Source organism: Strigops habroptila, chromosome 16 (assembly GCF_004027225.2).
Source record: "Strigops habroptila isolate Jane chromosome 16, bStrHab1.2.pri, whole genome shotgun sequence".
Taxonomy (NCBI): Eukaryota; Metazoa; Chordata; class Aves; order Psittaciformes; family Psittacidae; genus Strigops; species Strigops habroptila.
The window spans coordinates 5,058,208-5,085,088 of record NC_044292.2 but is presented as its reverse complement, the minus strand read 5'-3'; the positions used below and the strand labels follow the sequence as shown (position 1 = coordinate 5,085,088).

The 26,881-nt window shown below is 51.7% G+C and overlaps 1 protein-coding gene across 4 annotated transcripts in view; it reads right to left on the bottom strand.

Annotated features, from left to right (window-relative positions):
- The window catches only part of SAMD11 (sterile alpha motif domain containing 11), a 112,674-nt gene that overhangs the window by 13,927 nt on the left and 71,866 nt on the right, over positions 1-26,881 (bottom strand). For all 4 annotated transcript variants that reach the window (XM_030507684.1, XM_030507686.1, XM_030507685.1 and 1 more), the window contains 6 exons: positions 22,042-22,134; positions 15,334-15,498; positions 10,563-10,707; positions 2,269-2,384; positions 1,821-1,899; positions 879-1,582 (listed from right to left, as the gene is read on the bottom strand). In XM_030507684.1, coding sequence (XP_030363544.1) covers positions 879-1,582; positions 1,821-1,899; positions 2,269-2,384; positions 10,563-10,707; positions 15,334-15,498; positions 22,042-22,134 — 1,302 coding nt within the window. The remainder of the gene's footprint in view (positions 1-878; positions 1,583-1,820; positions 1,900-2,268; positions 2,385-10,562; positions 10,708-15,333; positions 15,499-22,041; positions 22,135-26,881) is intronic.

The window sequence follows — 26,881 nt, the reverse complement described above, 5'->3', positions numbered from 1 at the left end:
CCAGTGCCTGAGATATACACACAGGCAGGGGAAAGAGCCCTCCTACCTCTGCTGTGGAAAAGGGGCACAGCAAGGGTAAGTCTGACACCTCCATGGACATGGGGCAGCCAAGATGTGTAAATCACTGCTAGGGAACTCTCTGACACCCCATCCCAAAGGTGCTGTCTCACATGCCACCCTGGGAATGTCCCAGGTACAACACACAGCAGGGAGGAAAACACTGCAGCCTTAATCCTTCATTTCCCTCACCTCAAACCATGGCAATGCACAAAGGGAGAACCAAGCACGTGGGAACCAGCCACCCTCCAGCCCTGCACATCCCCAGTGCCATCTGCACCTTCCCCTGTGGAACACCCTTATCCTCACCCCCAGACCCAGCCACCCTGGGAAGCTCTCCTTCAGTCCTCTTATCCTGCTCTAGCTGGGTGCCTCTCCCCAACTTGGCCCCTCCAGACCCCACTTCATGGAAATCACATAAGCCCAAGTGTCTTCACAGCTTTTTAGGCCAGCATTCCAGATAGCCTGCAAAGTAAAGGGATGGAAATGGTGTGTTTGCTGCCTCTCCCTGAAGACCCCATAATTTACTGGCATTTCTCCCAAAATATACCTTCCAAAGAAGGCCCAAGCAACTGCAAGATCCCTTAGGCCATCACACTGGGATCTCCCTTCTCATGTGCGTGGGACTCACTTTGTTCCTGCCCTTTCTCTTTATGACCCTTGATTTGCTTCATTGCAAATAGAGTCCTTCTTATGAATTAAAAGACGTGTTTGGTTCCCAGCAGAGAAAACAGAACTCAAACCATACTGCACAACAGGAAGGGGGAAGAGTCCCACTCAGAGCACGCTGCAGAACATGTAGGTGCTTCACATACACTCACCTGCATGGAAGTATGGGCTCATGGTGTACGGGAATCCGAAGGGCAGCGGCTGAGGTGGTGGGATGGAGGCTGGTGGGAGGTATTTCACCTCGGTTTTGTTGATGCCTGGCCCAAGCAAGTGGCTGGGGGACTCTGCGCTGGAGGAGCTGCAGGGAGCAGTTTGACCAGCAGCCCCTTCACCCAGCTCCTTGGCCCCTTCACACGCTTTGCCCGTCTCTTTGCACTCCTTAAGCTCCGCGGCCGAGCTGCTGCTCTCAGCCTTCAGGCTCTCCGGCTTCTCATCGCTCACATCCGCGTCGCTCTCCGAGTCCTTCATCTCCTCATCGTTACAGTCCGGAGCCCCATCCCGTGCCCGGGGCTCCGCCAGCTCCTTGGCCTCGCTCATGCCCTGCGGCTCGGCGCGGTGATGCGCGGCTTTGCGGCTGCCGCGCCGGGGCTGCTCCTTGGGCGGCGTGGCGCTGCTGGGGACGCTGGGGTTGAGGGACAGCAGGGGAGTGTTGTTGTGCCGCAGCACCAGCATGGCGTTCCTCCGGGACAGCTCTTCCCGCAGCGGGTGGCCCTCGGGAATGTCGTGCACGTTGCGCAGGGCCGGGTGGTCGGGGGGCAGGCCGGGGTGCAGGCTCAGTGGGTCTCCAGCCAGTAGCCTTTGTCTATGGAGGTTCTCCAGTTCCTTCTGGCGGATGATCTCGGCTGACATCTCCAACCTAAATTGGGAGAGGCAGAGAGGGAATGTCACAGGGGGCTCTGGGAATAACTTGCTAACCCGCCAGAGCTTGCAGGATCAAGGTGTCACCTCCACATCCACACTTTGCTTCCCTTGGACACCGCTCTGTTGCCTGTGCACAGCTCACCCAACACAACATCCCACATTACTCTGCCTGCTGCCAGGAAAGGGAAGGAAAAACCCAGCCCGAGCCCAGCCTGGTCCTATACACTCCTCACCTTGCCAGGTTTTGCTTCCGTAGCATCTCTTGCTGCCGTGCAAACATCTCTGCTTGTGCTGGCTGCAGGAACCCGTAACCTGGGGACAGGGAGAACAACACTATGGGGTTATTAATGTCAGCATTGACTCTGCCAACTCAGGGCCAGCTCCCCAGAGGGCTAACTGAACAGGAAAAGACACTGGAGAGCTGCCTTTCTGTTCTGGAGGCCATCTATTCCCCTACTCCCAGTGCTGCTGAAACACTGGACCAGGGAGGATGATGGGGATTAAAACAGAGAGCAGCCAAGGCAACCTGCTCCTATCACTGCAAAATAAGGGTGAACTCAGCACAACAGCAATAGGGAAACACAGACATGTGTCTGGGCTGTTTGGCTGAAGGACAGTTAGTCACAGCCTGCACCTTCACTCTTCACTCTCCCTGGCTGAGCGTGTTTCTTCTGCACTCACCTGGTGTCTGGCACAGAGCTGAAGGCACCCCAAGGAAAGGAGGTCTCAAGTGGGGCCCCAGGGCAATGTGGGGTGCGTTCTGGGGTGAGAGCAGAGGCGGTGGGTGGGATATCTCCCTGCAGAAGAAAGGAGAACAGAAATTCATGTTAAAAACCTGGAGGCTCCATCCACAGCGCCCAGAGGGCCGTGGCGCAAGAAGAACATCCTTTCTGCAGACAACCTGCATGCTGTAGCAGAGGCTGTCGGGAGACAGAAAGATGCCTCCTCACCCATAAGCAAATCTTGAATAAGGGAGAGAAGAAAAGAAAGCAGCAGAAGCAGAAGAGGAAGAAAGCAGCCAGGACTCCATAGGTCCCCCATACTGCCCACCTTGACATGTTTGCCTTTCAGTTGGGCTGTTCAAGGAGGGGTTTGGCTGCCCATGGCTAGCAAAGGCAAGGGTGAAGATGCTGCATCTGCTTGTCCCCTTAACAAGTGTGGGTTTCTATCTCATCTACCTTACAACTGAAAAGGCATTCTGTATTTTGGGAGCTGGAGAGGGGGTTTGGGAAGATGCGAAGGCATCACCGGCATGCCTTGCAAAGGATCCCTGTCCAAGCTGGGACAAGGGGTGGTCTTTAATTCTGGAGAGAGAAGATGTAACTGAGGCAGAGAAGGACACAAACAGGGGAGGTGGGGATTGGGATGAGAGCAGGAAGTGCCATGGGGTCAGTGGAAAGGATACTGTTGGAGAAGGGGTGGGTGATGCTGGCCAGAATGGGTACAGCAGATGTAAGGTGGAAGAGGCAGGTTTGAGGGGTGGGAAGAGGACAATGCCTGGAAGCAAGGCAGGTGGTGCTTGCTTGTGGGGGCAGGAGCGGGGAAGGCAGGATGGGAATAAGAGCCAAGGTCTCTTCCATTAGTCAGATCTGCCCTGGGAGCCTGCAAGCAAATCTGCTTTCCGGCTGCACGTCTCTTAATTCCTTTTGATGGCCACTTACAACGTTATTACCTTCACCAGGGCATCCAGAGGCACAGCCAAGTGCTGTGCCGTTTATTTTCATTTTACAATATCTCCCTATAAAATCTGCTGCAGGAGAGACTGGAGGGCAAAGGAAGGGAGCAAGAAGGTGCATGTGACTGGCACAAACAGACCGTACGCACAACCACGCTCCCCCTTTCCATGGGGGGACGACATGCGAGTGTGAGAATCCCAGACGCCCATCCCCACATCACCACCACGGCTCAGGAAAAGCCAGACGACGACTCTTTGGGAATGAGGTGGGCAAGGAAAGGATTCCTGTTGTTTCCCTAGATATTCCCAGCATAGTTTTATCCTCATTCTATGCCACCCACTGACCCACAGCACCGAACAGGCTGCGATTCCCCTCTGAAATACTCCCGTCTCCCTCCTCACTTCCTGCCTGTCTCTCCTCCCTTTCCCCTGGCTGTCTCCATCTCTCCTTCCCTCCTTCCTCCCCTAGCTCTCCTCTAAACTAATTGCAGAGCTCGGCGTGTCTGGAGGAGAGCCATGGATCGATCGCTTGCTGTTGAAATGTTAATGCTAATCGTATCAGGGCTCCGCCAGCCCCTCGCACTTCAGTGGCAGCTCCAATTAATCTCAGGTAACGCAGCGCCTGACCTTCGGCTCCGAGCCGGGGCAGCAGCCAAGCGATGCTCATGTAATTACACCATGAAGTGTGTAATCACCTGCCCTAATCCCCGAGGCCTCACAATTAGCCGAGGCCTCGGTCGCTGGGCTGCCAAGTGCTTTTGCCACCCAGGACAGCCTGCAGATGAATAACGGACAATTAAAGCGGCATGACGGGGGCTAGGAGGTGTCCGTTCGATCGTAATTAGCTGTAATCATGGGGAGACGAGCCTGGCAGACGTGCTGCTCCTTTTATAAGAAGCAATTTAGGAAATCAAGTCGGTTTTAACCATTCCGTGGCCAGGCACGCAGTGCCCGTGCCCTCCCTGCCTGTTCTATATGCAGGAAAAGGGGATCCTGCGTGAGAGAACAAGCCTCCGGGCACAGAGAGCTCAAGAAGAAATGCTAAACACGAAGAGAGCGGCTTCGTTTCATCCAGGAAGGGACAGTCTATGCCCAGGGAGCATATTGTTTGATGGGGATCTGGACTGGCCACTAGAAAATCAAAGGTTCTCTCTTTAGTGGCAGCCCAATGTTAATCAGAGGCTATTCTGATGCTTTAATGTGGCACTACAGGGCTTAATTTTGCTCCCTAAGGAATTCACATCTGGTCAAAACCTTGCAGTTCATTCCCTCTGTCTTTCAGGGAAGGGGATCAGCTCATGCTTTGGGTTGGGAAGGGGGTGGCAGGATGAAGCAATGGCTGTGGGATCTGATTGTGTTGCCACGCTCCTGGCTGAGCACAGCAGCTCACGAGGGCAGGGATGGAGGCAGTTGTAAGAGGGGCTGTAAGAAACACCTCAGGAATGACTTGGAACGTGAGAGGCCAGTCACTGCCTATGTTACACACACAGCACACGCTGGGGATGAGTCCAAAGGTTTAGAAAACTCAGGGAGACACATTTGCATGTGCTGTCATCATTCCTGCCTGCCACAGCACAGCACATGGAGAGCCCGGGGTCCTTCTCTCAGCAACCAAACACGTGCAGAGGGCAAAGCTGCTGGGTGAGCAGATAAACAGGACCAGCTAAAGGTCCTGCGACTGTCATAGCCACGGAATCTGAAGTCAGGGAAGGGAGGCTGCATACAGCCAAACACAAAGCAGCCATTCACTGTACCTCTCCTGTCATCCCCTAACACTCAGCATCAGGTAACTTAGGAAGAGAGCAGGTAGGTTCATAAACATCTGGGGGACAAGGGACTCTTCTCCCTCAGTTAGACTGACGCTCCCCAGCTCATGCTGCAGACCCCAGCAAGGACAGACATGCCACAAACCCAGCCTCCTGGCCACCCGGGAGCAGAACCTGTTGGAGCCTTCCACTGCTCCCTTCCAGCCCATCTGCCCCATCCTTGGCATGGAAACCTGGCACAGGAGGGAGGGAGTGCAACCAGGTCGTGTCCTGGCACAGAGCTGGGAAGCTCTTCCAGGCTGCCTGGTGCAGATACAGCCTATTGCTTCCAAGCAAGCTTGGAAATGAACTGGCAATCCCGGAGTAAAAAGCCCCAGAGACCTTAACAAAAGCTACTGTGCTTTTAGAGAGACATATACCAAAACACAAACCCTGGCATCCTTTCTCAGGTATGGATCAGCCTTGAACCCCCCATTAGTTTCCTTCCTCCTCTTCTTCCACTTCTCAAAGTAAGGGCTGAATTACAGGCCTATACCCAGAGAATGTGAATTTAGCCCTTGGCAATTACATCTGATAAGCCTTATCCTTACCTTGCAGAGAGCAATTCTGTGTTCCTGTGTATTCCTCCCCATACCTCCCTTTTTCTTTCTCCCCCCCAGTATGCCAGCTGGAGGCTTGTGAGCAGGGTATTAGGGGATTTGCACTGCATGCTGCTAAATTTGATATGTCCTTTAACAGGAGACAAATGGTTCACAAGGCTTAAAAAGTATCGACTTTTCTTTAACAATAAGCACTAATGGCCTTCAAATAATCAATATTTAAAGTCATTACGGGGTTACACATTATACTGTTAAAACCAAGCCTTTCACTTTAACCCCATCATATCCTCCCAAGCCCAGAGCAGTGCTCCCCCCCGACTCCCTCCAAGCTCAAAAGGCAGGCTCAGAGCTGTGACTGGAGATGGGAGAGGGTCAGGAAATGCAGATTGAAACCGGCAAGGCATGGAAATAAATTTAGAACGGATGGAAGAGGGGGGGGGAAGAAAAGAATGCATGAAAGCTCTGCTTGCTTCTGCTTTGCATTTGATAGGAAGAGACACTTCAAACCTGAGGTAATAGGCAAGCAGCACACAGCTCCTTGCTGTTTGCCATCCACAGATGCTGTCTGGGCCAGGAAGGGGAAATAAATAAAACTAAAGGCCTTGCTAAAAATGGTTTTTGGGATTTCCAGATAGAGACACACACTGACACTGCCCTGCCAGGGCAGCAGCGAGGCCGGGACACAGAGAGGGGCTGGTTTATGCTGCCAGGAGAAATCGCTCCTTCAAAATCCAAACTGGTGCTAAAACCACATCAGTTAAATCACGTCAAGCTCTTTGGCCTTAGCTCTGCGTAATGTTCAGGCAGCTGGGACCTGTGAGGCATCCTCCCAGGGCAACGATGAGAGAAAGAGAGGGATACGGTATTCACAGTGGAGAGAGGGATGTGAGGCTGAGGTGAGGAAAAGTAGGAAAGAGAATGTGTTGAGAGAGGACAGGAGAATGTGCCCAAGGAGCTGGGAGTGAAAAGGAAAGCACCCGTGATGCAGGGAGGGAAATTAGGTGGTGAAGGAAAAACAGAGTAGCAACAGCAGATGGAAAGCACACAATCCAAAAATCCTTGCTGGGTATTTCAGGCACAACTTTGCACAGGGAAAGGCCCCTGGCTGATGCACAATGTCAGCTTTCTGCAAGGGAAGGGTGATGGGTGCACCTCTGAGGCTCTGTGGCTCCCACTGTAGCCAAAGGGCTTGGCTTTCCAGGACCTGGCAGATCAGGATGCTGATGGCATCTCAGGCAGGCATTACTTCTTGCTCCTTGGCATTCCTCCTGCCTTCACTCCATAACTGTCTATGGTCGTGGAAGATGAATTGTGTATCTAATGCTTCTTATAGACAGCACCAGAGACTGTGGAATGCTATTGCCAAAGCACCTGCCTCAACACTTGTCCTTTCTCCAGCTATAATCTGCCTTCTCCTCAACCTGTGAGTGGGGCAGGTTCTCCCACACAGACCCCATGCCATACACGTGAACAAGCTCCTACTAACTCATAACACAACTAATGCATCACTTTAAGCCTAAAAGCTTCCCCACACCAATCTCACCATTAAGCAGCTCATCCAGCCTAGTCTGAGCACCCATGCAATGCCTTCCATCTGCAGGGTATAAAAGTTTTTCCTTGAAGGAAAGTGAAGGAAATGTTCTCTGGGCTTCACACACACTAACCTGCTCTGTGAGAAGCAGTCTGCTCTCTTCAAGAGTACTATCAGGAGTGAGTTCTGCAGCTTCTATCTACCAGGAGCTGAGTGCCTTGGGTAAGAACATGCCAGGCTAAACGACCCCAGCAAACCCAAGTACACTGCCAACCAATTCTGGAGCCAGGATCCAACAAGTAGGATCCAAGGAGTAGGATCCAAGCAACTCTGCATCTCTGCAGGGCACAGCCACCTGCCATTTTTGCAGGAGACACAGCAGTTTGGAGATGGGAAGTACTCCAGGTTGGAGTAGTTACAGTGACACCTTTAAGTCGTACCCTTTCCTCTTCCAAGTCTTTTTATAACACTGAACTCAACAAATCTTTTCAAACCAACCACCAGGTCCTGGCTCTCTATAATCCGAGCCTGAATCAATCTAGAGAAGGATCTAGGAAACCAAAGCCATGAAACCAAATCGATTCTCAGGCCTGCAGCTTGGCAAGACACATCAGTTTTACTCTTTTCAACAGAAGAGGAAGCTGGAGCAAAGAGGTGAAGGGACCACTACGCCACCAAAAGGACCATGGAACCTGGTCCAAGAATACCCATATTCAGTATGTCTGTGCACACACGTGTATCATCCTCTTCAGAGCCAGCACCCTCCTGCCTTGTGCTTAGCATCACTAAACCCACCAGCCTGTTTTTGACTGGCAAAGATGGATACTAACTACTTCACAAGTGTCTGACCATACCTATCTTCCCAAGTATTCCCTGGCTTAGATTCATTACCCACTTCTTCACACCTTGAAACCCGTCTATACAGTTCCCTCTAGCAGGCAAAGGTCTCTGCATTCCTGTCTTTACAAAACCAGCAGCACTGCCTTGATAAATAGAACTGGATCACCAGGATGGGTTTTCCACTCTTGCTTTGCCAGACATAAAGGCTGAAGTCTAGAGAGCCTAATTATTCTTGCCCACAAAGCTGCTGCGCTGGAGAGCTGACCTGATCCCCACAGATCTCCTGATAGGAAGCTGAAATGGAATTTTAACACCATGCCAAACAGTTCACATCCCCCTGCATCATGTGTTATTGCTTCTGCTCCTGGGAAAGGACATGCTGTAAATCTACCTACAGTTTGCCTATGTGCGTGAGCCAGCTTCCCCCACTGCCTTCTCCTCTGTCAGTGCCTACTTGAGCCCTTTAAAATTTCTATACCTTCATAATAAAGGTTTGATTTACCCTCTTGACAAAGACCACGGCAGCCAAGTACAAAACCCAAGGCTAACAGCAACAGGGAGAAAGGAAGGAAGAAGTTAACCCATACAGTGCTTTACAATACATGGCCATGGCTTCTCTTGGCATGACCTGAAAACGCCTGTGGTGCTATGGCAAAACAGCAAGAAACACTTTGCACAGGACAGCTCCAACCAGGCCACTTCTGAGTGGGAGCAGAGTGACCCTTGGTGACATTTAGGTGGCTGCAGACTGGAGAAATAACAATTATGTGAACTAATGTCAAGTGGACTTACCAAGTCACAGCTATGGGGCATGGTTGTGGCTTCCCATTTCCCAGCAGGATTCCCCAGCTCTGCTAACTGAGGATTATCACACCTGAGAGTCTGGCCAAGCAGGCTGGCCACCCAGGGCCCTATCACACCTTCCCTGTGGGAGCAGATGGCTGCAGGAAAACAGGCAGTCTGGTCTGCTGTGCCTTGGCCTGGCAAAAGAAGGAAGCATGGGATGTGCCCAGCCAGGCCCACCGTAGTGATGTTTATAAAACCACAGAATAGTTTGAGTTGTAAAGGGACCTTCAAGACCATGAGAGCAGGGTGCCCAGAGAAGCTGTGGCTGCCCCATCCCTGGCAGTGTTCAAGGCCAGGTTGGACACAGGGGCTTGGAGCAACCTGCTCTAGTGGAAGGTGTCCCTGACTGTGGCAGGGTATGGAACTGGATGAGCTTTAAGGTTCCTTCCAACCCAAACCAGTCTGGGATTCTGTGATCCTAAGATGGAAATCAATGTTTTTTCCAATCATTAACTCCTGGCCTATGGTCTCTGTCCCCTGACCTAGCGAGCAAGTTCTTCCTCTCCCCCATAACTCAGGAGGAACAGCAGCCCTAACTCCAGTTGTCCTCTCAAACTGCAGGATAACACCCTCCTCCTGAACAGTTTAACGTTCCCTGGGTTAGCCCAGCTCCATTACCTACAACACCTGCCTGGCAGCGACAAGTACCCCAGATCTGAGGCATACCTAATTCATTTTCAGCGTGCCCTCCTATGTGCAGCACCTCCCCATCAGCACCCTCCACCCTTCCGTACGCGCGGTGTCAGCCAGGCCCCCGGCTGGCCTGGCGCTGCTCCAGCCCACACAGAGCTGGAGACGTTCTCCCTGATGACTGCCTGCACTCAGACTCCTCTATCTCTGCATTCCTCACAGCTCTGCCTCCAATCCATATGGAACGGGTTGGATTTCATTAGGTGGGTTAGCCAAAGTACAGCCGCTAGGAGAAAGTATTCCCAGGTCTGCACAGCTCCTGATCACCGGGCAGAAAGAAAACAGAGAGCATCTCCAAGGCTATCAATGTGGGGGGTGATTTTGAACTCAACACATAGCCACAGCCTGCTGCATGACCCCCCCCCAATCCCAAGATGAAAGCCAAGAAAGTCTGGATACTGGAACCTTTCAGGCTTGTCCTGTGATACCCAAAGCCTCTGCATCCCTGTAGCTGCCAGGCCCTCTCCCACCTCTGTTATCCTGGACAGAACACATATAGCTTTAATCTACTTCCCTTCTAAAGTGCTTGATTGAGGAGAGGATGGTTCATAGCACAGAGCAAGATAAATGAGACAGAATTTTAGGGTCAGGATCAGCTTTCCAGTGCTCCTACGAGTGGTAAAGGCAAACTGTGCATCTTTCTGCCTCAAAAGAGAAAACTTCTCTTTCTACTCCATCCCAGAGCATTGGAACAGACTGTCCAAGGAAGCTGCGGCTTCCCCATCCCTGACAGTGTTCAAGGCCAGGTTGGACACAGGGGTTTGGAGCAACCTGCTCCAGGGGAAGGTGTCCCTGCCCGTGGGACAGGGGGCTGGAGCCACACTTTGGCACCTACCTAACCACCAAGGGAGACAGCAACACCTTACCTGAACAAGTCAAACCCGCCCTCCCAGTACCACCCCATCCAAACGCCCCTATAGACCACCCCCCCCCCCCCCGTGCGATACCACCGCGACAGGAGCAAACCCCGCCCCGAGGCAGCGGTGATGGGCGGCCGGCCCTGCCCAGCCCGTCCCCCCCCGGGGTACCTCTCTGGGAAGTGTGTGTCCCTGTGCTGGGGCAGGCCCTGCTTCCTCCGCTGGCTGGAAGAGTTGCTGGCCGAGGGGATGTGCGCTTCCATCGCGCCGGGGTTCCGCGCCGCCGCCGCCACTTCTTGCCGCGCACGGAGGAGATCTGGGGAGAGGGAAGAGATGAGCCGCTGCCCCCCGGACCCTGCACACCCCGGACCGACGCACCCCCCTCTGGCTCCGGCTCCAGCCGCGGGGCTGCTCCCGGCTCCCCGCGGGCGATGGGGCTGCTTCGGGGCTGCTCCCGGCCCGTCCCTCCCCGCAGCCCCTCGGGCGACAGCCGGGGCTCCGCCTGTCAAGCGGCGGCCCCGCGGATCCCTGCCCCGGGCACTCACTGTGCGGAGCGGGCTCGGAGCGGGATCCGCCTCCGAGGGAGTTCGGCTGCGGAGGAAATTGTGCAACTACGGGAGGGGGGTGGATTGCTGTTTAATTGCCTTCCTCCTGCTGGAGGGAAGGAGGGAGGGAAGGAGGGAGGGAAAGAGGGAGGGAAGGATGGATGGGGGAAGACAAAACGCAGAGGGAGGCTTCCCCGAGCCTGCCCCCCCCCCCCGCGCCCGGAGCGGCACATCCCGGTCCCCGAGCCGAGCCGCGGCAGCATCTGCTCCTCGCCGGGTTTAGCCGCTGGGTTTGCCCCCGGGACCCCCGGGGGGGGAATAGCGTCCCGTGTGTCCACAAACCACATCCCGGCATCTCCTGCTGCCGCCAAACGCCGGGGCTGGGGGGGGACACCGTTCCCTTGGGCGCCCCTCCACCGCCGGAACACCCATCCCTGGAGAATCACAACGGTTCAGAGCACACGGGGTGTCTGCCCCAGCATGAGGACGGCCGGGCTGTACCTGCCCAGCACAGCTCTGCAGCCACAGAGCAGCTGAGGATGGGGTACGGAAAGGGGCCCCTTGATCTGACCATTGATGGGCAGACCCATAAGAAGGTCCAGTGACATGGGCACACATAGCAGCTGCACCGACAGAGGCTTTCTCCACAGTTAAGCATCAGGACCCCTTAGTTCCTGCATCTACAACTTGTGGGTTCTACCAACCTGTTTCTATCCCACACCAAAGCCTCTGCTGCCGTTCACATGGTATAAAGGAAGTGCACACACAGATGCACGCTTAGAGGAAACCTCCTTCATACACTCCCCGTGTGCCACAGCAAAAGGAAATCAAAACACAGCTGGGGAGAGGAGGGTTTATCCTAATGAACACATCCTGAGACTGCAAAGCACTCCACATCCAGTGGCATATTAGTCCTCTCCCCATAACCAATTCATAATGCAGGTTAATACGAGTGTGGCATGGCCCTGGGAATGATGCACTTTCCGTCTCCTTGCCTTCCTCTATATACCACGCTGTTTTCCTTTGGTTCTGGAAATCCCAGCCATCCATATTCCCATTAGCCCCAAGCCTAGTTTGAGCTTCCCCAATCCCCACATATTCTGGGGCTGGTCAGGGCAGAAACCCCATGGTGGGACAGCAAATTGGGGTGGCAATGCTGACACCGCTGCTAGTACCTGAACGCATCCAGCCGCATTCATGCCCACCCAATCCCCATCCCACATCCCCAAACTGAGGGGACAAGCATCAAAATGACGTACAATTTTGAGCTGCAAAAGCATGTAGGAAATAGCGCAGCAGCAAACCCCATCAGCTGGCATGAGAAGCCTGGAGAGCTCTGCGAGCCGAGCAGCGTGCACCTTCACTGCTTATAAATTCCTTATCTGAAAAGCCCAGGTCACTCCTGATTGCCACGGTGCCTGTAATTTACAATTCTGGCATGCAGCCACTTCCAGAAGCTTCATTGATCCTGAATGACCGCAACACCCCCCCCCCCCCCCCCCCCGCACCCCCTCTCCTTGCCCAGACCCCCCCCTCCAGGGTCTGTTATTTACAATCCTGCACTCTGACAGTTGGGAAATCAGATTGATTGACAGTGGGACGCTGGCGGATGGAGGTTCCAGGCACGGAGACAGCCTGAATTCAGAATGTGGGATGAATGCCACTGGGAGAATGGGGGCGGAGGGAAGGGGAGGTGGGGGGGGAAGGAAGGTTGAAAAGCAATTAAAAAAAGAAGATTTCTAAATTATTAAGAGTTTTTCAATTATTAATGTTATTGGTGCCTCCATGTGAGCCCACAGATAAACTGCGCTTTGTATCGGCACTAATAATTTACAGCCCAACCAGAGCCCTGTGGTGTGGAGACAACCCAAAAATGCACCAAGTTTTGTGTTGTCCACGTTACACACCAGGCTCTGTCCATGCAGGCTCCTTTTCTCCCCCCTGCCCACCCCAAAACCTCCGTGTGACCCCTCACTGATGGGACAGTTTAACCATAATCATAAAGAATAACTCAGGCTTTTAATGTAATGAGCTACTTTGCTCATTCCATGGGGGGAGAAGGAGGTGACACCAGCTGCTCTGCTGCCTGGATGTGTGTGTTCCCTGTGTCCAGCAGCCAGCCAGAGCCCAGGTTAAGTGCTCTGTCACAATACCAGTACACACGACGTGTTTTGTGCTGAGTACATGCCCTGTTGTGTTCAATAAGGTCTAGATGGACCTGCACGTCATGGTTGAACATTCAGCATTTGCATGTCTGTTGTGCATGATGCATGTTATATACTGTCCTCTCATACTGTGCTTGTGTTCTTTGCATGGATGTGTGGAAACCCACGTGGCTCTGCCCTGTACATACCTGTGTATCATGCTTGCAGGAGCTCTGTAGCTCCGGGACAGCTGAACAGCACACAAATAAGCATGTGCCACGTTCACTATGGTGTTCCTCAGCACAGGTTTATGCCATGCCTTTGCTGATAAGCAAATCCTTACTCCACAGCAAAAGGAATTGCCTTCTTGCCCCCAGAGAAGCCAATCAAATCAAACAGAGTGGAAGAGACGACAGCCTCTTCATTAACCTAACAAGGAGCCCTGGGGATTTGCACTCTAGACCAGAGATTCTCCTCCAGCTCTTGCTGGATGCTTCACCAACGTTGCTTGTGCTCCTTCCCTGGATCACGCAGGCAGGTACCTGTTATCCCTCCACACCTTGAGCAGGAAGCAGCAGAAGGGCTACAGATTCTTGCACTGCTTTTCAGTGATGCTTCAACCTCTGCTTCCAAGCCTGGAACAGCATCACCTCTTCCTGTGCCTGATCCAGACAGCTGAGTTACTTCCCTCATTCCTAAATGAGTGCTACAAGGCACAGCTTTACTCCAGACCAAGCTGAGCCAGCTTTGCTCACCCCAGGGAAGGAGAAGCGGGCTGAGGAGCCTTTGGCCCGGGGAGGGAGATGCTGGTGGCTCCAGTGCTCTGCCAGGCGGTTCCTGCAGATGTAACTGCCTGGTGCCCCCTTTAGGCGCAGCGCAGGAGGCTGCAGCCGGCCTGGATTTATCCAGCTTCCTCCACAGCCGAGGCAAAACCTACCAACAGCCCTGCAATCCATGTCGGATCCGTTAGATCCTGGTACCACAGGACCCTTATCCCCCCAGGACAAGGCAGCAGCACTGGGGCAATGGTATCTGTTAATGAGGAGGCTGCTTCAGAACCAGGTTTTTGATTTTCCCCTATGTAACTGCACAAACATCAGCCTTTTAAAGAGCTCCTTTTGAAGAGCAGATTGGCAGCATCTTCCCTTGAACACAGACACCAGTGCAAAAATACTCCTGTGCTGCTACAGCCTAGGAACAGCAGAGAGGCACAGAGAGAGGCACAATCTGCAGCGCACGCAACAGCCCTTAAACAAATAAGGTGCAGGGGGTCCCTCAGCTATCCTAGTGCCCAGCTCAGCCTCAGAGAACCACACCATCCTGGGAAGGTCTGACTGCTGGAAGCTGCAGCCTGCAGGGTCGTCATGGCAATGTGCTGATGGAGCCCTCCCAGAGTGAGCATACACTGGGAATGGAAGAAGTTCTCTCCCTTGCAACAACCTTCCCCTTACTTTTCCACAGCAGATCTGGTTCTGGCTAGTGAAGGACCTGATCAGCCCTTAGTGATGTAAATGTAATTGCTTTCAATAGATGATACCATGGATGAACCTGGCCCATGGACTTCATTTGCCTGCTAAGCTGTCTTCCCTGCAACTTAGCTTCATCTACATATTTTAATTGTCTGTAACATCATAGACATCTAATTCTCACTAAGGTGAAAGGTCTTTAACACCAATTTATGTGATGTCTGTGTGTAGCAACTACCGCAGAAACTTTCTAAACCTATCACTATCAATGTTTAACCAAATCCTGCAACATCACCTTGCTGTTTCAGATCCCAAACAGCAGGAATATCTGGCATTACCTATATCTCACACCCCCCCAGCATTATGCCAACACTCATTCCCCTTGTCCCACACTATGACCTAAATAAGACTTACACCATAGGAATCTGAATATTCAGATTGACATCAACTCCTGAAACAGAGGAAGACAAGGACCCCCCTTCTCTGCCACTGCAAAATATACAGTAGGGATGCTGCAGTTCATCTATTCCAGTAAGCAAATGTGTAGCCCCCACAGATGGCTACAGAAGGTACTGGTATTTACAGATGGTGGAGGGTAGATGCCCCACAGAAATGGTGGGAGAAAGGGTCTGCAGGATACTCTTTCACACCATCTGTTTTCACTGCATGGCACACACGCAACACTACAGCCCATAAACCCTCCTCACATGCACACAGGGGTTAGAGACGTCTTACAAGGCAAAAGGCAAAGCGAGCCCCTTTTCTCCCATCACTAAGAGCCCCGTACCTCCGTGGCTGGGCACTGCCATGCTGTTGGCCAGCTGGTAGAGACGTTGTTGCTGCTGCTCCTCAAAGGTGCCGTGTTCATTCAGCGCCGACATCATGCGCCTGTAGTGCTCCTCCGGGGTCATCTGAGTCACCGAGTCCTCAAGCAGGGGCGTGTGGGAGTTTTCTGAAGAGCACAAAGATTTGGTCTTTTTTCCAGACAGAAATACAGTGGGAAATCACATAAGTACAGGGACAGTGCAAAGGAAAGGGTAAGGGAGGTAGAGCACGACTTCCCATGACTCTGTTGTACCCACTGAACTTGAGGTACCGAGCTGCCACATGCAACTGTACTCGTGCTCCAAGAGGTAGCATTTTATGGGGTCAAGACACACCTACAAGCTGCTCAACCTCCAAACACGGGCACAGGAAAGTCCACAAAACACTTATGTACAACTTCTTTTTCTACCTTTCCCTAAAGCAACAAGCATTGCATTATAATAACACAAAATTCCCAGCCAGCTCCTTACCCCCAAGGTGGCAGAGGACAGGCAGGATGAAAGAACTCAGAGCTCTCACCCTTTCATCTTGGGGAATGAGAGTTCTTTTCAGCTAATACCTGATCAGACACACACCTCTTTCCCCCACCTCTCAGAACACCCGCAAGGACACGCTGTGTGAGAGGTGTTCAAGCACCCAGTGTGGGTGATGCTGACAACCACCCAACAAGTGATGACAGTCCAACTGCCTGGCTCTTGGAGGGAAGTCACAGGGAGCACTTTTGGTTTATGGCTAAGCACCCTGAGGCCATTAAAATCACATCCAACACCACTACCTCTCCACCTTCCCGGAATGACTGCACACGGAGAGGCTTTGAGGAAGGCCCTGCCTGCTCCCTGGGCAGCAGGGATCCCACTCTAACAATCAGGGAGATAAAACCACAGAGGCTTTCTGTTTACTGTAAGCAGAACTCAGAGTAATTACCCTTCTCTGCCTTGGCGGTGGCTGCTCTAACACTGTTTTATCTTGGATCTTCCCCACAGGCAAAACCTTTTCATTACGGAGAGAGGAACTCCCAGGAACAATCTCCACAGGCAGAAGGGGAGGGAAGGGCTCCCCCCATGCTGCAGTCACCAGACCACCGCCGCGTTCAGTGAATGACAAGACCACCCTACCGTGTGCCCCAGATTCGTGCTCCTTCATCCACCTCATTTCACATTGTCCCTCAGGGATCTTGGCAGGTGACTCTGCTGCGAGGCTGGCTCCAAAGTCAAGGTGGTGGCTCTGAGCACAAGCCATTTGCTTTATGCTGTGGCAAAAGTGCAGGCAATGGACATCTTGCTGGGAAGAGAGCTCTGGATCTCTCCCAGGTGAGAGGAAGGCCCCTAAGCTAGTGAGCAGAAAAGATATCCTGTGGCAACCAACTACAGCCCAAGAGACAGAGTAGAACGTGCCCTGCCATGGGAGCTCAGGGACTGGTTCACCTCTGCCTTGGCCAGGATGAGAGACCATCAGCAGCAAGTGCTGTCTGCCACCACTCACTGCACAGCCAAGCATACAAGGGCTCAGATTTTGGGGGTGCAACTTTCAAATGTCATAATAAAACCACCTCCTCCCCAAAACATAGGAAGGGATATTATTATCAATAATAAAAGTAGTTATAAAGATACTAATGAATGATGTTTCAATCAAAAGGGTTGCACCACCGGCTCCCAAGGCACTCTTCCTCTCCAGTCCCCTCCACCCAGCCCAGCCATCCAGCTCAGCACGGATCCTCACAGCAATTTGTGGCCGTATCTGCAACCACTGATCTCTACCCCTGTGACATCCATCTGCATGTCAGGGACCACAGGCTTCCTGCGTGAATCACAGGTTCGTGGCCTTGCTTCAAGGCAGGAGCCAGGTCCCACCCTGCACATCACACCCAGGAACCAAACCCACAGCAGGGAGCTGCATGAAACAACAGCCATGTGCTTGCTTCCCTTTTATTCCCCACCTCTGGTACCCATATCTGCAATCCACCAGTGGAAGGAGCAGGGGGTGAGGGGCAGAATTCCCTTCCAGGTCCCTTTCCCACCAAATCAGATTCCCACATCCTCCTCCTCTGCTCTCTTGCTGCTTCCCCCAGGAAGGCAGAAGCACACCAAGCATTTCAGTTCCCTCCTGATGCTCTTACCAAAGGCCTAAGGAGCAGAGCCACATGCCACAGACCTGATTTAGAAAAACACTGACTTTTTTTTTCCCCCCACAGCTGTGTCATTAGAGAAAAAAGGGAGGAGGGAGGGGATTTAATAACACTTAATTACCATAAACTCTATCCGATCAGCCGCAGAGCAGATTTCAGGTGCAAGGAGGGGAGGGGGAACGAGGGTGGCAAGGGGAGGCTAAGAAGAAGGAGTCGTCCAGGGAAAGGCTGGATTTCCACCACTTAAAACTTAGAAGATTTCACATGCCTCAGCCAGGGGTAATTCCAGCTTTGCTGTCTGCTTTTGTCATTACCAGGGGTAATGCGGGAGACTGATCCCGACAAATCTCTTCCAGCCGCCAGGTGTGAAATGGACCCTGGAGCAGGCATTGGGAAAGCAGGGCCGGGGCAGGCGTCTGCTGGGGCTCCGAGTGCTTCAGGGTGCTCCCTGTCCATCCAAACCGAGGGGAGCCCACATGTCCCTCCCTCCACCAACACCGCAGGGTCCCGATGGGAGCAGCCACAGGGAATTCAGGCTCTTGGAAGTTTTCTGCTCTGCTTGAAGGACCTGTCATTGCTGCACCACCTTTTCATCAAGCTTTTATAAGGCTCATCCTCCCCATTAGATTAGATTGGATACTAGGAAAGAATTCTTCCCTGTGCGGGTGCTGAGGCGCTGGCACAGGGTGCCCAGAGAAGCTGTGGCTGCCCCATCCCTGGCAGTGTTCAAGGGCAGGTTGGGCACAGGGGCTTGGAGCAACCTGCTCTAGTGGAAGGTGTCCCTGCCCGTGGCAGGGGTTGGAACTGGATGAGCTTTAAGGTCTCTTCCAACACAAACCACTCTGTGACTCTATGAATCCCAGACAAGACAGGAGCACCCAGCCTGTCCATCTCCTCTCCTTTCCTACAACAAGCACATGACAGGCCAAGGCTGTCTTTACTAAACCACAGTAAAAGCTTAAGGAGCCTCCTGCAAAACCATCTCACCCCAGGTTCAAAGCCAGGTCTTAGTCAGTAGGGTCCTCGCTGTCACTTGCCAGAGCAGAGAGGGCCTGTGCCCACTCCCACCACATCCAGCAGTATGGATGCTGGTAGCAAGAATGGAGCCAAACACAATTTCTTCATTTGGCCTAATTAGACCCATCAACATATGGATTCCCCCCATCTCCAAAGGGGAGGAACAAACTGGCAGAGGCTGGATCTGAACTGTCATTCAGCTCCAGCTCTGGTTTACTCCATTAACCAAAGATACACTGAGATTATGTTTTGTTTCAAATGACCTACAATGGCAAAGAAAGGAGAATGGAAGAAGGAGCAGCACATGAGCTCATCAGCCCACCTCAGGAAGTGGGTGCAATACTGTTCCCTACACGTGTTTTCCAGCACTTAGTCCAGTCTAGTTTCAAATCTACCCAAACGAGGAGCCTTCTACCCCATTCGTTTTCCAGCAGTTCAAACAAGACCCAAACCCCTCTTCCTGGATTTTCTCTTTCTGCAGTCATTCAGCTCTATTTCACGTCTCCAGGTATTGGAGAAGCACATCTCCAGACACGTTGCTGCCGCAGGAGCGAGGGTTTATACTTGGGGAATTGTCTCCCAGGGAGAAAGCTTCCTCTGTGACCTGCCAGCACAGCCCTCAGCCAAGCCTCTGATATGCTCACATTTCCATATTAGACACGAGAACGTTCTGCTCTGTTTGACAGCAGCGCTGGCGCAGCCCTGTTTGCACTGAGATAGGGCTCTCTTTTGATCTGTGGTGCGCACACTGTGAGCTTTGGGGAGGGGGAAGGGAAGGTTACTGCTTCCCTGCTGGAAGGGTCTCCAGCCCTACAGGTGTTTTTGCACTCAGTCGGAGAGGAGGAGTGATTTACTTGGCTGCCTCTGTTCTCCCTGCCTCGCCAGGCGCAGCCACAGCAGCACGAGATGCGGGGTCACTTCTCCTCTTCACAGGGCTGGTTTGGGGACAATGCAGCTGCAACGGAGAGAGGACAGTGCCCACCTCGAGACGTACATCACCCCGGGAGAGTGATGGTGGAGGACCAGCACCCACACCAGGCACAGCACCGTGCTGGAGAAGAAGGAAGGGTGCATCCCAGGGAGATGCTGCAGACCTGGCTCGGACCAGAGGAGCCTGGTCCTTGTTTTCTTTCCCATTCCTAAATCACAAACTGCACTCGCAGCATCTGGGTCTCAGCCAAGCCTGGGGCTCTAGCACAATCTCACACTTTACAGCACTGCTCCACAGCAGCAGTTCCCGAATTCCAGGTAAGCAGCCACTTAGGGTCCGTCCTGTTTGAAAACAGCCTGTCACACAACTCTGATCCTTCCCTTTCCAGCCAGCTCCTTACTGTAGAGCTGGGAAAACAGGGATCGTTTCCCCCCAGCCCTCCACGGTACCCATGCCAAGGAACGCTGCCTGACTGCTGGTGGGATAGGAAGTGTGGGAGTTCTCAGCTGCAAGGTGCTCTCACTGTTTGGGGCTTAAGACACAGAAACAGTGGCTATAGCCCTTCCCTCGCCCCCCCTTTTCATAGCAGGGACTGGATAAAGGCTCCCAAAGCACAAACATCTCTGCCCCTATTCAGCCCCTCACTATTCTGATGCTATTACAGCATCAGCACAGCCTAGGCTTAAAATGCCTGCCACAGTGCTGGAGAGAACAGGGGTTCCCCAATGACTTAATATAACAGGTAACATGGGAGAGCAGTGAGAGGCCCAGCTCGGAATTTCCACTGTCTCAAACTCTTTCAAAGGGCAGGGAAGGCTTTCAGAGAAACAAGTGGGTGTAGAAAAGAGATGTTTCTTTATTCAGGGCTTCCAAGGAACCCCTCCGTTAATGAGTTGGGGGAATCCCTGAGTCATTCAGAGCTAAGGATTTAGATCCTGAGTGCACAGTGCAAAGCCAAGGGCTGCTCAACCCACTCAAGTGAGCAAAAATGGTGGGCAGGCCAGAGGAGAGAAACGGAATGAGACTGTCTGACCCTGCTGCTCCCACGGCAAACCCATCCGTTCGTGCAAGTTCAGCCACTTTATTAGGGTGAATCCAAATGCAATAGTTTGGTTCCAGATGGCTTGACTCCAGTTTAGCCCATTCTCAGCCAGACCACACAGGACGCTGTTCCCTGGATTCACTTCCTAAGCATGCATGTCTTGGGATTACCAAGGATACAGACTCAGCAGAAACAGCAAAGATGACAGCAGGTGTTTCAAGTGGGTTACAGGAGCCTCATGCCCCTGTGCACCAAAAACATTTCAGAATCTATAGAGCATCCTGCTGGAAGTCACCTGCACATCTACTAGAAAGAGGGATAACAGGAATAGGGCAGATAAAACACTCAAGGAAAACAGGTAAAGAGTAGCAGTCTATAGGGATCCTCTTTGCACCTTTCAGAAAAGCCCAATAAAAAGCTGAAGCATTTCTACTTGTATTACAGAGTTATCAGGCAGGAGAGGGTTACATGAAAGAAGAGATTTAGTATGTTCTTCGGCAGTATTAGCAATATGATATTAAGTGACACTAGAATTCAACATCCTCCCAGAGATGCTGCCTTTCAGATCACAATTTGGGGACAAGGAGTCAAGAAGAAACAATATACATTATGCAATACTTACATATACAATATGCAATACTTATATATTGCATAATACAAGTAGTTTAAGAAGGCTTCAGGACAAACTGATTCCCTGGATTGCTTATTGGGAATATACACACCATGAAGAGCCTCAGCTGCTGGACTCCAAACCCATCAAACAGGATCTAGCTTCTACTCTGCTTTGGTTTTTAGAGGTTTTTAGTAGCCTAAGAGCACAGGACAGGCACAGTGACGGAGCTGGGTATTCCTGACAGCTAATTAGGTTGAAGTTAACAACAAAGCCTTGAAGTGAAGGGCCTGCAAAACCTCATTTACACAACCTTGAGCCAAACTCATTAGCTGCAGGCTCCATTACCCGCTGCACTTTGCCAGGCGTAAAGAAAGTTTAAACCCCCATGTTTCTAGCAAAGAACCTTAAGACAAATCAGGAGATTAAATAATAATAATAATAAAAGAAGCTGTAAAAAAGAGAAACCTTCTGCAGATTCCATCTCTATAGGAACAGTGCCATAAATGCATATGAAAGAACCAGGCAGCCCTATTCTCCCTGCTAGGCTTCTTTTTTTCCCCTTTAAAGGAACAGATGCCAGCATGATAAGCCTGCGTGTATCTTTTATATTAAACATGTAATCAAGCTACTCTGCCTGAAAAGTAGAAATACCCTGAAAAATCCACCTCAAAGGCTGCAACGTGCTTGTTTTTAATCATAAAGCAATTATTCTAATGAAGAGGCAATCCCTTTCTCGCACTGCAAACCTCCCTCCGATGAGATAAAGAAAGCACAGAGCACTGGTAGCCTCCTTCATGCACCCTCAGTGCCAGACACTCACAGCTCCCACCCCACAGCCTCTTGCAAGCCTCCCTCCCCTCCCTCCTTAATTTCAATTAAGTTCCACTCTTAAGAAAGGAGAAGAAAGGGGAAGGGGATGGGGGAGGGAGAAGCAGCACTTACCCTTTGGGGACTCACTTCTGGCTTTCTTGCTTTCTAAAGGACACTCACTGCTGCTGTTGGGAGAACATACTCTTCTCTTGCCTAAAATTTCATCTAGAAGAGAGATGAGAAACCTGAGCATCAGATAAGGTTGTACTTTTCCTCTTTGCAGAAGCAACCAGAGAGACTTTGGTATTTTGCTTCTCTCTCACACACACAGACACACACACACAGATATTACAAGCAGAGCGGGGGGAAAAAAAATAGAAAGTAAGAAAAACCATCATCTTGAGAGCCTTGATCTGCTTTCCTAATCACGCAGCCCAAAAGCACATAATGACTATTCACACCCTGATCAATGCAACGCTTTAAAGCTATAAATTCCGAATCCAGTTGATTTCCTTACTGAGTTTCATCATTTGTTCTGGTGCCTTTTGTCCCCCTGGTGTTTCCACTCCTTTCATGCCCTGATGCAAAGCAACTGGGGGAGAGGAAGGGGAGGAAAAAAACAACACAGGAAAAAAAGCACAACAGATCTCTGAATCTTCCTACCACAGTATGTATCTGTCTCTCTCTCGCTCGCTCTCTCTCAATCTCTCCCCCCCCTTCCTCCTCCTCCTCCTTCAAAACCTCAAGGTCCTTAGCAATCTTCCCCCTCTAGATTGTACGGAAACACTCAAGCCTTTTGCATTACTGCAGCCCTACAAACCCAACACAAAATATCTAATATACAATTACAGCGTCCCCGAACAGATTTAAAATCAATATCCTCCCATAAGGCTGGGGAAACTGAAAGCATGATGTTGCATATGGGCAGGAAGGAAGAGCCTGTTTGTCACTGCAAGCATCAAATTCTCATCTATCAAGGGCTCGTTAAAGATGCAGCATCTTAAGGAGGAAAAAAAAAAAAACCAACCCCAATCTCACAAACAAGCACCATATTTGAGGGAGCACACGTTGCATCTGCCTGCGAGCCAACGCGCAGGCAAAGCTCCTGCCACTCGCCCCAAGTGTGGTGGTTAAGAAAGGTTACAAACCCCCTCGGTCCTCTTATGAGAACAACAGAATTACTGCTGTGCCAGGGGACATTTTAAGCCAAGCAACTGTCCCTCATCCTCAGAATCACTCCATGTCACTCTGAATTGAGCCAAGCGAGCCCAGGTTGCTGCCTTGGCGTTGGATTTAGCAAGGAGCTCCAGAGCACAGCTCTGCGGCTGCCACAGTGCCGAGGGCAGAGCCTGCCAGGCGCTGCCTCCATCCAAAGAGCAATGCTGGAAACCCTGCAAAGTTCCAAGTGGCATTTCAAGGTTTTAAAGAGCACAAGATGCCTCCAACTGTATCTTGCCATGACCCTCTCACCCAGCCTGTTAACAGAACCGGTGCTCAGAGACAACCGCGGAAGCTTGCACCATCCATAACCAAATAGAACAAAACAGTGGCAATAGGAAAGAAGATGGGAAAGGATGGAGTCGGGCAGTGACAGCACTTCAGTTTTCTCAGCACTTCATAGCCCAGGTGTTGAGTCAGCTCCTGCCTCAGTTTACCCTTTAAATACCTTCTTCAAAGCCACAGCCACTATCAGCTTGCCAAGCTAGGAAGTACCTGGCCACGCAGCACAGACAGAGTCACCAGCTCCCTCCCCATGGAACGCTTCATTCTTCATGCTGATTTTCCTGGAAATGCTAGACTGGTGCTGCAAACCCTCAGTGCTGGAGGCCAAGATCACATATATCCTCCTCAGGAGTGTTCTCATCCGGGATTTGTGGCTTTGAAACAACACAAGTCCCGTTGCTCTGCTCGCCCCTCCCAGCCTGGGCAGGAGGCAGCAAAACCCAACAGGGCTTGTTTTTATGTACTTCAGGCAGGAGAGACTCCATGGAAGAGCTGGTGACAGAAGCACCACTTCCATGTGACAGCACTTAGAATACGAGCCGTGCAGATTCCTTGGTTTCACAACTCTGCCAAGGCACCTCATTACCCTCCTATCACTCCTTCTCTCTCGCTATTCCATTCCCACCCCCGGGTGCCCATCTGCCAGCAGACTCGCTCCGACTCGCACCATGCCCTGCTATTCCCAGGCACGTCAGCAGGACAGGCTGCAAGTCCCACCTCGCTCCCAACCGGCTGCACTTGGGCAGGGGGAGGCTGAGATCACACAGTAACTCTGAAGCAGAACCAACTCCAGCAGAGCCGTGCCCACCCGTCTGCAGAACAGCCACTTGCAGTCCCATGAACAGCCTGCCATCCACACCGTGCCATGGGGAGAGGTCTGCATGTCTTGCAGTTGAGATCTGAACTCCAGAGAGATCCCACATTAGTGTATTCATCTCCAGGATGACCTACAGTGTTTTCCATCCAGCATCTCAGGCCCACATTGCACGAAAGCATCAGATCCCACACACCGAGTTTGTATTTTGGTTCCCCCCCCAGCAGTTTTCATAGCAGTCAGATCACAGAATGAACATTTTCCTCCTTTTAATTCCCTTTATTGAAGGCAAAGCCCTGGGATGTGTCAGAGGCTGCCTCTGTCCCCAGCAGTGTGGGCACTAAATCACCAAGATATACAGTGAGCAAGGAGAAGGGAGTAATTATCATCAGTGGTTGGGATGGAGGCACAAAGATCTAACAATCCACCCCAAATTTAGTGCAGCAGTAGAGAGCACGAGACTGAATAACAACCTTTTGAATGCCAGCCCAGCAGCGGAAGGAGTCAGACCCCCTCTTAGCTGCAAAGCAGGGAAGAGGCAGGTCGTATTTTCATTAGTTACTTACTAAACTCACAGATCCCTGGGTACAACCTAAATGACAATGTATTTGTATTACAGCACCAATCCTTTCCTCTTTACAACATAAACCATATGCACAGCTTTGGCACAGCACACAGCAAACGCATGCCCTTTACAGGACCCTATATTCTAAATTCATCCCCTTACATCCACATGCCATTCATCCAACCGCTCTTTGCCCTCACACAAAGAACCAGGACGGTGCAGGAAGGCATCGGGTTGGGAGCATCCACAGTCCATCTCCCCCTGACTTTGCAGCAGCAGCAGCAAAACCAAATATGTTTTGCAAATGAGCTGGCAGCAGAGCTTCTGGATGTCTTACCACCCTCGCAAAGACAGGTTGTGCATTTAGAGTACGTTGCTACTCATCGACCAGAAAGCCAGAAGATAGCTGTTTGCTCAGCCCATGTACCACCAAAAGGCAACATTCCACCTTAGAGAACGGGAGGGATGGCTGGGGGGGGGGGCTTTATTTTTCCTCCTTTTTTTGGTTCCCCAAATCCCTGCTTTTGCCTCTTTTTTTCCTGCCTTCCACCAAGCATTTCAGTTGAAAGGAAGCCAAATAAAGCTGAAAATGAAAGACATTATCAGTAGAACTGTAACATTATGAAGCTAAGCCAGGCAATAATGCAAGGAAGGAGTGCTGGAGGAAGCCCCAAGCATGCTGATCACTAACTGCCACCAGTGCCACACAGCCCTGACTCCCCCAGGCCCCGCATTACATCCAGGCTCCTGCCAGCCCAGGGTAGTACAGGAAGTGATCCAGAGAGGTTTTTGGAAACAAAGTCAAGTATTTTCCCCAAAGATCTAGAAATCCAAGCGGATTTTCCACCCCTCTTTCATGGGAAGTCCAGCACTCACCTCCTGCACTTCTAACGGGAAACATGACTAGAGACAGGCCAGGAAAGGTCAGCTGGAGGAGGACAGCACTTCTGGCCCCATATACAAGTATCACCCAGTGGCAACCACAAAGAGGGAGGATGTGGGTATGGCACCATAACATCAGCTGCTGCAGAAGCCAGGGCTATGTGGGTTGATCTGATCACAGCCCTCTTTGGGCTTCAGACACACTGATGAGAGGCCATGGGTGGAAACATCACCTGGAGGCAACAGTGCTTTGTACTACTGCACTGCTGCTGATCCTCAGCCTCCCATCTTCATTATCAGCTCTGAAGAGAGCACTTGGGAGCCTAAGTCAGCTGGGAAGATTAGAAAAGCTATCCCTAGGTTTCCCCAAAGACAAAGGGACTATTCTCCACTCTTCACAAGGGAATTTGCAGCAGAGAAGATGCACCAAGGAGACACATTGCATTGATGGCAAGGTGAGAACTGAGCCCATGTCCTGGTGACTGAGTTTCACCCTGACAAGGGAGATGAACAAGTATGAGGTGGTCACAGAATGATGTTAAATGGGTGGGCTATAGAGAGGATCTCAACTACAGCTGAGGGACTGCTCCAAGACCTTCTGCACTGTGTTATGCTACAGCACAATAGGAAGAGATCAAGACCTATCTCACGCTCCTTATCCATATCATTGGCTTTGCTCTGAAAGCTTCTTGGACCCAGAAGTCCCAGAGCAAACAGAGAACTGAGCCAACTTACATGGGAGATCACCCAGGCTTGGATAGCAAACATCTAACGAGAACAAAGTCCTTTTTTCACCTTCTTTCACATTACTTTAAGAGGAGGAAAACATCCTCCCTTGCTCTTACCTCCCCCATCAAACTTAAAACCCTGGAGATGACAATTCCCACTGACCACTCTGAAATGTCTTGGCAGCATCCCTGTTTATTCATCTCTTCCCTTTCCTTTGGCACACGCAGGCTACCACCAGAGGAGCTGCTCTGCTCAGACAACCCTGGTGCTCCGGCCCTGCTGCTCGGTCTGGTCCTGTGCCGAGTGTGACAGGTTTGTGGGGACCCTGGAGACTTCCATCCCCACGATGGGCTTGTGTCTTTGTAAGAGGCTGCACCAGCTTGCTGAGCCTCAGCAGGCCCAGAGCTGCTCTCACAAAGGGGCCACGCAGGAGGCAGAGTGGAATCTGGCTGCACATCGGCCCCATCCCTTGCCAGCAG